This window comes from Manis pentadactyla, chromosome 8 (genome assembly GCF_030020395.1).
Source record: "Manis pentadactyla isolate mManPen7 chromosome 8, mManPen7.hap1, whole genome shotgun sequence".
Classification (NCBI taxonomy): domain Eukaryota; kingdom Metazoa; phylum Chordata; class Mammalia; order Pholidota; family Manidae; genus Manis; species Manis pentadactyla.
The window spans coordinates 3,689,746-3,701,566 of record NC_080026.1 but is presented as its reverse complement, the minus strand read 5'-3'; the positions used below and the strand labels follow the sequence as shown (position 1 = coordinate 3,701,566).

The 11,821-nt window shown below is 64.1% G+C and overlaps 1 protein-coding gene across 2 annotated transcripts in view; it reads right to left on the bottom strand.

The window, feature by feature from the left end:
* Positions 1-114: 114 nt before the first annotated feature.
* The window catches only part of MYO7B (myosin VIIB), a 50,885-nt gene continuing 39,178 nt past the window's right edge, over positions 115-11,821 (bottom strand). For both annotated transcript variants that reach the window (XM_036884335.2, XM_036884333.2), the window contains exons 30-46: positions 9,162-9,279; positions 8,962-9,088; positions 7,813-7,979; positions 7,273-7,454; positions 6,283-6,413; positions 5,803-5,957; positions 5,490-5,643; positions 4,890-5,045; positions 4,025-4,130; positions 3,162-3,275; positions 2,786-2,873; positions 2,374-2,480; positions 1,704-1,889; positions 1,306-1,422; positions 1,013-1,096; positions 695-814; positions 115-441 (exon numbers count right to left, since the gene is read on the bottom strand). In XM_036884335.2, coding sequence (XP_036740230.2) covers positions 340-441; positions 695-814; positions 1,013-1,096; positions 1,306-1,422; positions 1,704-1,889; positions 2,374-2,480; positions 2,786-2,873; positions 3,162-3,275; positions 4,025-4,130; positions 4,890-5,045; positions 5,490-5,643; positions 5,803-5,957; positions 6,283-6,413; positions 7,273-7,454; positions 7,813-7,979; positions 8,962-9,088; positions 9,162-9,279 — 2,214 coding nt within the window. In that variant the 3' untranslated portion in view covers positions 115-339. The remainder of the gene's footprint in view (positions 442-694; positions 815-1,012; positions 1,097-1,305; positions 1,423-1,703; positions 1,890-2,373; positions 2,481-2,785; positions 2,874-3,161; positions 3,276-4,024; positions 4,131-4,889; positions 5,046-5,489; positions 5,644-5,802; positions 5,958-6,282; positions 6,414-7,272; positions 7,455-7,812; positions 7,980-8,961; positions 9,089-9,161; positions 9,280-11,821) is intronic.

The window sequence follows — 11,821 nt, the reverse complement described above, 5'->3', positions numbered from 1 at the left end:
CGGCGCTGTCCCTGGGTGTCCCTGGAGAAGTCACAACACTGTTTGCTTTTTCCGGAAGAGGCCCCTGGCAGTGCCCCCAGGCCTCCCGCTCTCCCCTCACTGACACACCCTCCATTGCTCTGTGAATCTTTATTGAACGTTCTTGGGGTGGTCCTGAAGCCCTCCGGCTTGGCCCCGCCTGGCTCCCTCCTCTGGCCTCCATGGCCAGCACCCCGGTGGGTGAAGGTCCCCCCGGGTGCTGAAGGGTGTGGGGCAGAGTTCCAGGGAGAGGGTGGCATGAGAGGCTGCCTGCAGAGGGCAGGCCCTGGGGAGGGTGGCTGATGGGGCAAGTGGCCCTGGCTAGAGACCGGGTGGGGCTGGGGCCTGGGGTGCCCGCTGCCTGTTCACGGAGCTCAGCAGCTGCTGGACGTAGGAGGTCAGTAGGTCGTCCATCTTGTAGCCCTGGGCAGGGGAGAGGCGGGTCAGAGGCTGTGGAGAACCCCTGGGGGCCGTGCACCAGGGCCAGGAAGCAGCCAGCTTCTGGCTGGTAGACAGACTGGGCATGGAGTCTGGCCCGGCTTGGCCGGGAGCACAGGGAGCAGCTTGCCTGCTGACTGCGGGGTCAGGGCTGGGGAGCCCCACCCCCGGGCCCCTGGGCGGGGTGTCGTCTGGGAGACGGGACCAGGACCCCTGGAGGCCCCACGGCCGTGCTCACCAGGGAGGTCTCGCACAGCAAGCGGCTGCCCCGGCCCAGGCTCCCCAGCGCCATGTGGAAGTAAGTGCTACCGCTGCTCCAGTTGGCGATCTTGGTGAAGGGGTAGGTGGCCAGCAGCTCCTGGGGGCAGAGTGGGTGGGGGGTGGGAGCCTGCTGAAGCCTAGGGGGCCCAGGGCCCTGAGTCCGAGCTGGCACCCTGGGCCTCTCCGGACCCCATAGGGCTGAGTCGGGGGACAGGAGGGCAGGAACTGCAGGCCAGCTGCACAGGGACGCCCGGACCCCGGCACCTCCCCAGCCCTGCTGGGGCCCCACTGCTACCTTGCTCTTGGGGTGGATGAGCAGAACCCCATGCCGGTTGATGGCGATGAGGATGATGTCTGGGTAGGAGGGCTCCGAGGTTTGCTGGGGAGGGGGCACAGTGGTCATTGCCCAGCCCAGGGAGCCAGGGAGCCACCTGCCTGAGACACATGCACGCACGTGCACACGTGCTCCTTCCACACCTGGCGGCCAGCCCCACTCCAAGATGTGTTTGGGGAGAAGCGCAGGCTTCTGGGACCAGGGCTGGGCAGGGCCTGCTTGGGCAAGGAGGTCTGCGTGGGGGAGAGGCCCACCTTCACCTCGAAGAAGGCAGAGCCGAAGGTGGGCCACCGGCAGATCCACCTCAGGAAGGCTGTCTTGGCCTCCTGCACCGTCTTATCTCTGTGCTTGTCGCAGGCCAGGAGGATGCTCTGGGGGAGGGGAGAGCCAGGGAGGGCCAGAGTCAGGGCCCCTGCCCGGCTGGCCCCAGTCCAAAGCGGCCCTGCACCTGCGGCCAGCCCGGGGCCACCAGAGCCTAGCGTGCCCTCATGCCCTGGGGCGGAGACCGCATCTCCAAGGGACATGTGACGGCAGGTTTCACCGCATGCCCATGAATGTGCTTAGCTGCCCAGGCAGCACCTGGTGCTCAGGCCCAGCTGGAGTCCCTGGAAGGGACAGCAGCCCATGGGCGCCTCCCCAGCCTATCAGGGACCTTTTTCCACTCCTCTGAGGACATCAGGCGTGTGAGGTTCTCAGGCACGAGTTCCTTCAGGATCTTGGGGATGTTAGCCAGTTGGGACCGGTCATTGTCGAACTGGGCCTTGTAGATGAGGCCTGCCAGGTGGACAGCATCCTCCCTCGAACACTTGTGGAAGCCACGCAGGTACTTGGGCAGCTCCTGGGCATCAGATGTGCGGGGCCTTAGGCTGCTGTCCCGCCTTCATGCTCGGTGGCGGGGGCACTTGCCCAGCCCTTCCGGGAGACAGAGCCACTGAAACCTAAGGCCCTCGGGGCAGGTTTCCAGCAGGGGTGGACCCCCAAGGGCAGGCTCCCAGAGATGTCACCACGGAGGAAATGGCCGGCTCCGCCTGTATGGCTGCACAGTCGGCCGTCAGGGCGCAGGCCATGCCGCAGTACCCTCTGCCCCACTCCCTGCCCGAGCCATCATGCCGCAGGTGCCCCTACAGTCGCCGCCCGAGTGTGAATGTCCTCTGCTCTTGGCCTGCTCACTGCAAGGGGCCTCCAGGGCCTCCAGAAGCCCTCGGTGGGGTGGGTGCCCTGTGGCAAGCCACCCAGGCCTGCTGCCTCTCCACCTCTCAGAGCAGGAGAGGGATGGGGTGAGGGTGGACCCAGGTGCCACCGGGAGGAACCTGCCCACGTACCTGGTGGTAGTGGAGTATGGTGTCCGCATTCACATCCTTCCCTGGGGTCACGTTGAGCCACAGTTTCCGCATGAAGTACACCTGGTAAGGGAGTGTCACGGGGGCCCCTGGGCAGGGGCAGCAGTGAGGGCCAAGCCTGTCCCGAGGCTCCGCCCCCTGCCCCCCATGGCCTGCTCAGCTGAGCAGGGAGACTCCTGGCGGGGGTGGGGGCCCTCCATGGCCTGACCATGCCTGTGACCCAGGGGCCCTGGAGGGAAGGAATGAATGACTGGGCCGTGCAGGAGGCGCCAGGAAAGCCATCTGACCCTGGCCCAGGGAGGTGGGCAGTCCCCACCGCCCACCCCACCCCCTTGGCCCAGCCCCGTCGGCCTTGCTTGCCCCCGGCCCCCACTCCACAGACACCTCCCCCTACCTTCTTTCTGGGGCTTGTTCCTCTTCACCCAATCAGACACCTGCCGCAAAGAGTCAAAGAAGAAGTCGCCCTCCTTCTGGCTGATGACCTGGGGTGGGCAGGGAGAGCACGGGAAGGTAGGCAGGGGGAGGGCCTCCCCAGGGCCTGGCTTCAGCTGGCCCACCTCTGGCCTGGGCGGCCAGGTGCCCTGCTGGGTGGGCCTCCCTTGCTTGGGGGCCTGTCCCCACGGTGGGCTGCCTGTGGGCTCCACCAGCCCACCTGCCCTCATCCTGACAGCCTGCGTGCGGTGAGGGGCCTGGCCCAGCACAGGAGGCAGCTGCCCCCCGGCCGCCGCCCGCTTTGCCCTGATGGCCCCCCGCCCGCGGGGTGGCCGCACCTTGTCTGAGATCTTGATGAAGAGGCTGCAGCCTTCCCAGGAGGCCAGCTGCAGCCTGGTGGCGATGCTTCCGCACACGTCCCGCACGCGGCTGCTGCTGCCCACCTCCAGCATCTGGGCAGAGGGGCAGCAGGACGGTCTCAGGAGGGGCTCAGCCGAGGTGCCCCACCAAGGCCCGGGCCTGCTCCTCCCTCGCAGGACGGGCTGGACGTGCTCTGGCCTGAGAAGGGCGCGCTTCCCTTCTGGAAAACTGGCCAGATGTGCTGTTGCTTGGACACAGAGCTCCCTGTCCGGGGCCCAGGAGGCTCAGCCATCTGAACCTGCTCTGAGGGCCCTGCAGCCAGACGCTGGGGACTTCCCGTGTGGGGACTTGACTGCTTTCAAGACTACAAAGGCTACAGCACTGTTCTGGGGACCCGAGGGGGCCCACGCTCGGCCCGCACCGCACTGCTGTCCCCTCGCCGTCTCCAGCAGCAGGCATGGCTCCGTCCAGGCACCCTCACGGCGGCAGCACCTGCCTGCCTGCGCCTGGGAGCGGCCTTGCTGCCCGCCATTCCGGCCTCCTCCCTGCCCAGAATGCCCTCTGCCCCTCTGGGACAGTCCCGACCTCCCCACTGCACCGTGCAGCCCCCCAGGCTGGCTCTCCCTGTGCGGCCTGGGGCCCCAAGGGCGATGGCACCGTAGGCTCCAGGGAGGGCTCCTTGGAGGGGGTGGTGGGGACAGGAGAGCCAGGAAGGTGAGAACCACCCTGACTCTGAAAACAGGCCCCTCCTTCTTTCTGGGAACCAGGCAGGGGCAGGACTTGCTGTGGGCTGCAGGCCGGGAGGCCTGGTGGGTGGGCTCACCGCGGGGGCTCAGCTCACCTCGCTGGTGTCATTGGGGAAGAAGATCTTGTGGCAGATGCGGGAGACGTTCTGTTCCATCGCCTCCACCTCCACCTGGTGTGGGGGCTGCTTCCGGGACCCTGTCCTGGAGTAGGTGGAGGCGACACGTGGGACCTGCCACCCCACACCACCCAGCCCCAGCCACCAGCCTCCATGCTCAACTCCCTGCCCAACACAACACAAAAAACAGCCCAGCAACCTCAGGGGGTGGTGGTCCTCGGGGCTGCCTGGCCCAGGCACTCAAGGCAGCAGAGGCCAGCCTGGACGCACCTCCTGGGCACCCACATTCCGAGGAGGCCAGGAAGGCCTGGGACATGTGGAGGGGGCCTGCGCTCGCCAGGGCCTCCTGGGCAGGGCACTGGTGGGCGAGGGGGGCACCGGGCAGGGCATGGGGCCTCTGGCACGGCCTCTGGAGGCCACCCACCTGCCCCCATGACCCAGACTGCCACTCCCACAGCCACAGGAGGCCACGCTGGAGGGGCAGGCGGCACGGATGAGAAGCAAGACAGCTAAGGATGAGCTGCTGACTACGGGTCCGCTCAGGGGAGACAGCCCGCAGATGGGGCCTCTGGCCTCCGCTGCCCTGGGCTGGGCCAGGTGGAATGGGAGGCGCGGGCAGGGAGGTCCCCCTCTGTGCCTGGTCAGGCAGCATGGGGGCAGGGCTCGCCGGCTGCCGTGACCGTGCTTGCCGCGGCACTCTCCACTCTGGTCCTGCCTCTCAAGCTGACAGGAGGGTCCGGCTCTGCTGGCGAGTGTCCCCTCTGGAATGCTGGCTCCCGAGGGCCAGCCAGACCCTTGGGCCTCACTGGGCGGCCGCTCCCAGGGGACAGGCGCTGCGGCTCACCTGACAACCCTCCGGATGCGACGGCTGCAGTCGGGGGCCAGCAGCTTCGTCCTCCGCGTGTCTGTGAACTTCTGGGCGTGGGGCAGCAGGGCCTTGCCGGGCGGGAAGAGGCCAGTGCAGAGCCACAGCAGCTGCCAGCCCCGCTCCTCGCTGTACCTGGGGAGGCAGTGCCCGTCAGCCTGGGGAGGGCCCTCGGGGACGCCCTGGCCAGCCAGGCACCTCCAGAGGCCACAGGCAAGGAGCTCGCTGCCGGCTGCCCAGTGGCACAAAGCCTTGCGCACCCTGCAGATGGGGAGAGGGCGCTGCTGTGCCCATTTTGCCGGAGAGGCACTGAGGTTTCATGAGGCTGTGGCCTATGCAGGACACAAAGGTAGGAAGATGGGAGCAGACAGGGCCAAGGAAGGCCTGCTTCCTTCCCTGCTCTGGCCCCCCAAGGAGTCTGCGGGACAGGCCGGGCGCCCAGCCAGCTCCACTGCCGCTGAGGGTGCCCGGGCAGGCTGCGTAGCTTCCACGAGCTGCTGCCGCGGGCACAGTCTTCGGGAGCTAGAGCGAGGACTGAGGGGGCCTGTGCCCCCCACCCTGTGCCCCCGGCCAACAGACCTCTTGGTGTTCTGGGTCAGCTGCTTCAGGATCTGGCAGTAGACCTCGTCCTGCAGAGCCGAGTCCTGGAGGGCCGACGAGAAGATCTGGTCGGTGAGCTCCAGGGAGGGCCAGGCCTGCCGAGATGGGTAGTCACCCATGTACCTGAGGATGGGTGCAGCTGTCAAGGACAATGTGCCAGCAGGCTGCCGGTGACCGCTGCCCGCCCCAGCTGAGCTGCACGCGGCCTCTGCCCGGCGCTCTGGGACACTGGGCCCCTTGCAGGGCGCCCTGGCGCCCGTGCCTGGGGACAGTGTGGGCTGGGGAAGGATATCAATGAAGATCTGACAGGCGACTTCCCGAAGCTCGGCGGCGGCTTGGACACGCTTGAGCAGAGGCTGGCGCAGGGGCTCGGAGGAGTGCGCCCACAGGTGGTCCCAGGCGCGGACCAGGGGGAAGGCTCTGCTGGCCGTCTCCTTCTCTGGGGCCCTGCCAGGGGCGGAGGCTGTTGTGAGGGCCCTCCTCCCACCTTCTCTGCCCCTGCTCGGCCTCGGTCCCCTCCCCGCCTGCCTCCTGTGTGTGCAGAGTGGGGAGAGACCCGGATCTGTTATGAGTCCGCATGCTGACCCCCTCTGCACTCAGCTGAGAAACAGGTCAACCCCCAACCTCCCAGGTGGTCCTGGGAGGGTCAGAGGGCCCCCTCCCTGCCAGGGAGGCTGGGCAGACACCCCACCTGCCTCCATGGCCTCCCCACAGCCCTCAGGTTGCTCAGAGAGGCTGGCTGGGACCGGGTCTGGTGGGGCCCAGCAGGCACCTAAAAAACTCATAGGAGAATTCCTCCAGGGTGTGTGGCTTCTCCTTGGGCTGCTCGTCAGGCAGTGACTGTGTGGACCGCCCCTCCTGGGCTGCCAGCTTCCGCTTCTCTGGGGACATGGCCAGCAGGCTCTGTGGGGGCACAGGCCTGTGGGTTTCCAGGGGCTGCTGCCCACTAGGCCCTCCCTCCCCACAGGCTCCTCCTGGCCTGGATGCCTGGGCCCATCCCTCCTGTGTCACCTGCTGTGTGACCCAGGACCAGTTACCGAACATCTCTGAGCCTGTTTCCTTTCCCTTAGGAGGGCTTCTCAGACCCACCAGGCCCCCCCTTCCCAGGGCACCTCTCCTCAGGGGCATCTCCCCCAGCCTGGCCCTCCTGGCCCCCACCTTCTTCAGGCCTCAGCGCAAATGTCACTCCCTTCAGGGTGCCTTCCTGGAAAGGCTGAGCCCCCAGCCTATCATTTGCTTCCATAACAACCAGGCTTCTTGGTGGCAGTCTGCACACTTGCTATCAATTATCATTGAAGGCAGAGAAGCTGTTGTGTTCGACCCTGTGTTGCAGGCACGGGGCACACAGGTGGCACTCAGTCCGTGCGAGTTGGAATGCCTGTCTGTCCTGCCCCTCTGTGGGGCTGGTCTTGGGGGCTGAGGTGGGTGGTTCTCGGGGGTGGGGAGCCTTGGGACCCTCTGGGTCAGGGTTAAATGAGGCTGCAGATTAGGGAAGGATAGATCTGTTACCAGGATACACCCATAGGGGGAGAGATGGAGGTACTATCCATTTATTGGTCACCTAGTAAGTGCCATACACCCTGCTGGACATTGCACAACACTGTGCCAGCTTCAAGGTCACCCCGAAGGATGAGAGAGCAGGCAGAGCTGACCTGGTGCCCTCTGCAAGGTGGGATGCAGGCCTGAGCTGGAACCCCAGGCTGGGCATCTTGGACCACTCCCCATGTGCCCGTGATGCCCAGGCTGAGGACAGGTCAGTTACCATCAGCTGTGCCGAGGGCTTGGTGACCGTCGGGATGACATAGACACAGGCTATGGGCACCAGCCCCGTCTTGCCCGTCCTGTCGTTCTGGCCCAGGGTCCAATTCTCAGAGGCCAACAGCCCCTGCTTCTTCGTCAGGATCAGTAAGTCCCCCTTCTTGAAGGACAGGATGGTGGTGTCATCTGCAATACAGGTCACACAGGGATATTTACTGAGGGCTCTGCTGAGGCCAGAGATGGTGCCAGTTCTTCATGGTTACCTCCTTTGACAGATGAGGAAACTGAGACGTGGAGGGGGGGTCCCAGGGCCACTCTGGGAGTGAATGGTGGTGGGATTCCCAGGACGCAGGCTCTCAAGAGCTAGGCAGGCACGGAGCCCAGGGTGGGCAGGGGTGGGGGGCAGGGAGATACACAGGCTGGCAGTCACACGCCTGCTCTGAGCAGGGTAACCTCTCTGGGCCTGTCTTCATCTGTAAAACTGAGACGACCACCCCTCCCTCCCTCCTGGGCAGCTGTGAGGACGGAGTGGGCGGCAGGGCACCTGTGGCCTTCCTGTCCTGCAGGGCCATGGTGAACACGGACCTCTCCTTCAGGCCCTCCAGAAACATGGCCACCAGCTCGGCAATGGCCACACTGCTGGGGGACAGGAAGTCATACTTCTCTTCGCGCAGTGTGGACAGCACCAGCCTCTGCCCGCCCTGGGCCTCCCTGTGGGCGTGAAGGGACGGTTGTGACCAGAGGCCTTTCTCAGCCTCCCAGTTCCAGCCCCTCAACAGCCTCCGAGGGGCTGACCCTCCTGAGCTACCTGCGAGGGAGCACAGAGACCCATCTGTCCAGGGCCCTCACCAGGGCGGGTCAGGCCGGCCCAAGTTCCAGGCACCTTTGGGCCAGAGCACTAAGGAATGGGCAGTGCCACCCCCTGGCGGGTAACGAGATGGCCGGTGTGCAGGGCCACCACAGGGACCCCTCGGAGAACACTGATGCTGGTGAGCTGCGGCCAAGCCACCCGGCCTCTGCATGCCTGGGTGTTGACCTGGAGACTGGCAGCCCAGTGCGGACATCGTGGCATGTAGAAGAGCGTCCCACAGCCAGCCCCGGTAAACGGCGCCTGGTGTGCACCCTGCACACGCTTGTATGTTACCTTACAATCGGTTACAGTTATAAGGGTCCTGCCACACTGGGGCGTGCTTTAACGGGGGTACTCCGGCAGGTCTTCCCAAGATGCTGGGGTGCGTTCTCAGTAGACGAGAGCCACGGAGAACCGCAGGGGACAGGGCACTAGGGGCACGGCCTGGCCTGGCCTGCAAGACCCCGCTGGCATTTCTCTGCGCCTGGCACCCAGGCGCTGTCCCTCACTCCCTCTCCTATGGTCTATACCTGCTGCACCACCAGTTCTTGCCCACAAGGAGGGGAAGGGCCTGTAAATGAATGCGTATCCAAAAGGCTGCCAGCTTATGTGCCAGGGCACAGGGCTGTAGGGTCAGGCTGCCACTGGCTGCCCTGCATGATGCGCAGGAGAGGGTGGGGTCCCAAGTCCAGTGACCAGCACACTGTACATGTTGATCCTCATCCCTGCACCTCAGCAGGATGCCTGGGGGCAATGGGCCACCCCCTCTCCCTGCCTCCCCTGGAGCCGCCAAGGACTGAGGTGGTGAGGAGAGACCTGGGGCATCTTCCCTCAGTGCCCCACCTGTCAGTGATCAGACTCATGACCTCTGGGAAAGAGAGTTCCAGGAGCATCTTCTCTCTCTGGTCCAGGAAGTACAGTCCCTTCCAGTTAACAGCCAAGATCAGCTGAGTCTTGGGCAGCCGGGTGCCTGGCCAGAGGAGATGGTGTGAAGCCTGGGCCGGCCCCGGGACCCCAGCTGCCCGCCCCCGTCAGACCGTTACCAGAGAGCGTGGTGACTTCAAAGAGCCGGGAGAAGAGCAGCGGCCACTGCAGGCGGGCGGTGTCCACCACCTGCTCCTTCACAGCCTGTGGCACTGCCTGCTTCTGGGTGAGCCGTGCCTGTGCGGGACACGACGTGTCACTCCCGTCACTCATCTGTGACACACTCAACCTGACTACTTGTCTAGTGCCTCGGGGGCCTCTTTGCTGTTCATTCTGTGAACAGAAGCCTCTGCCAACGGCAAGGCCTGTGGGGCGGGTCTGCGGGCTGGCGTGGCCCTGTTTTGTCCGCCCCGGTGGAGGCCCCTCTATGGGTGATTTTGAGAAGGGGGGAAGTCTCTCCCTGTCTTTAGCATTAGGACAGCAGAGGGCTGTAGGGTCAGGCTGCCACTGGCTGCCCTGCAGGGAAAGCTGGGAGGCATGCCCGCAGGCTCGTGCGGGCCAGCACATGCCTTGGGCTGTGCCTCGGCACATGCGTGTGCATGCGGCTGTTCTGGTGTGCGTCTGTAACCTTGGGGCATCTGTCTTTCTTCTCTGGAGTCCTTCTGCATATTTAGGAGGCAACTCAGGGACCATCATGTCAGCCTCCCGTCTAGACCCCATCTGCCCCTCCCCCTCTCCCTCGTCCTGGCTCTGCGCCCTGCTCACCCCGCCCTGCTCACCCCGGCCTCTCCCTGTCCCCACTGCCCTGTGTCTACAGCCGGCTATCACATCCAACTGCACTTGCTTTGTGCTGTTTGTTGAATGAAGTGATAGTTCTCTTTAAAAAGTGGCTGGGTAATATTCATATACTGGATTGGGGAATGCAATTTACATTCAGATATGCATGGTGAAGGGTGATACGGCAATGTGCGACATGGATCACACAGTTCAGAACATTCAGACACTCTGAAATCCCTTTTTTAGGAATTTATCCTGATGAAATACCTGTCTAGTATGTAAAAGGTCCATCCACAATGTGGTTCACCTCATTGTGTAAACAGTGAAAAACAGGAATGACCTTAACCTCCATCAACAGGAGACAGTACATTATAATTCACTGATGCAGTGCTGTACAGCCACTAAAAATGAACATAAGGTCAGTTCCTAGTGACACAAAAACACGCCCCGTGCTATGTGATTAGGGGAGGAAGCAGGGTAAAGTTGCCAGACGATCTGACCTGCTTTTATTTTTGACAGGGTGTATTTTTCTCTCTCATCATCCTCATATCTCAGGTGTGACTCATGAATAAAGCAGTTTGGGAGAATATGTCCCAGGATCTTAAGAGTCACATAGTTGACATATTCGTGGTGACTCCACTTTTTCCTTATATTTGTCTGCATTTTCTGACTTTTTGGTATGTACATGTTTTAAGCGCTTGATGAACAGAAGTCTGTGTAACGATGCTCATTTTGGAAACAGCGGGGTGGAAGGACGTCCCAGTCCCTCGCCCTCACCCGGGTTCCCCCACAGGCGCTGCTGGGTTTGTGCGCCTCCTGCCGCCTCCCTCTCAGGTGAGCCCTAAAAGGTCCACGGCCTCTTCCTACGAGCTCATCCACTCATCCTGGGAAACACCAAATGCTACCACGAGGCCTTTGCTTCCCTTCATCCCCGTCACCAGCACACCTTCCCACGGGATGCTGACACACGTTTCGTGGAACAATGGCTCTGGGGTCAAGCTTGTTTGGGAAGTGTTGGGTGAAACCACCGGGTTCCTGCCCCGCAGGACTTCCTGAGCCTTCTGTGAGGAGCTCTGCACTGTGATACCCTGGGCACAGCACGGCTCACGCTACGTTTCCCACATCGTGGGAGCACAAGACCCTGCCCCGGGGCCACCTGAGGAGACCAAGCTGTCCCTCCCTGAGCGTGGAGGGCCCCGGGGTGACCACCACTCAGCCGGGCTCATCTCCCTGGCCCCCGGCACACAGGCCCTGCGCCATGCCTTTGTTCCCCACGCCCTGTCCTGTGCTCCCGGGTCCCAGTGACTGGGGTGATTGAGGGGCAGGTGTTTCCCAAAGCACATTATGCTCAGTAGGCCCCTCGCACAGCCCCTCCGCAGCAGCACCCCTCGGCCACACGGGGGGCCTGGCCCCCCAGCCCAGCCCTGGGAGGAAGGAGGCCCTGACTGAGGGGCAGGATGGGAGTGCTGCCCCTGAGGGGAAGGGAGGAAGGCAGGGGGCTGGGAATCGGTGGTGTGTGTTTGCTGTCCCCTTTCGGGGTTCACAGAGCAGCTGGTACAGGTGCTCTCAGAACATGAGTGTCTATGGGGTGGAAGCATGGCTGGAGAAGCCATGCCCACGCATGCAGCCGGCCAGGCGGGGGAGAAGGGGCGGCCCTCCCTGCTCCCTGGAGCCCGCACCAAGCATGCAGGGCCCAGGGAGGGGGTACTAGAAGGCCTGGCAGAGGGTGGGGCCTCCCGGGGCAGGGCGGGTGCTGAGGCCAGGTCCCGTGGACACTGCCGCCATCCTAGGCCCTAGGACGCCACCAGGGGGTGGGGGTGGGGTGGGAGGGGAGCCTGGGACGGCCGGTGCTCTGGAGTGGAGCTGAACAAGGTCGTTTAAACCTGACGAGCTGGAGCTGGGCTGCCAGGTAAAGCCCCCATCCCTGGTGAGCTGGCTTGTGGGGAGGCCTCCGCCCCTCCACATCCAGGCCCCGCACCCCCCGACAGAGTGCCCAGGCTCT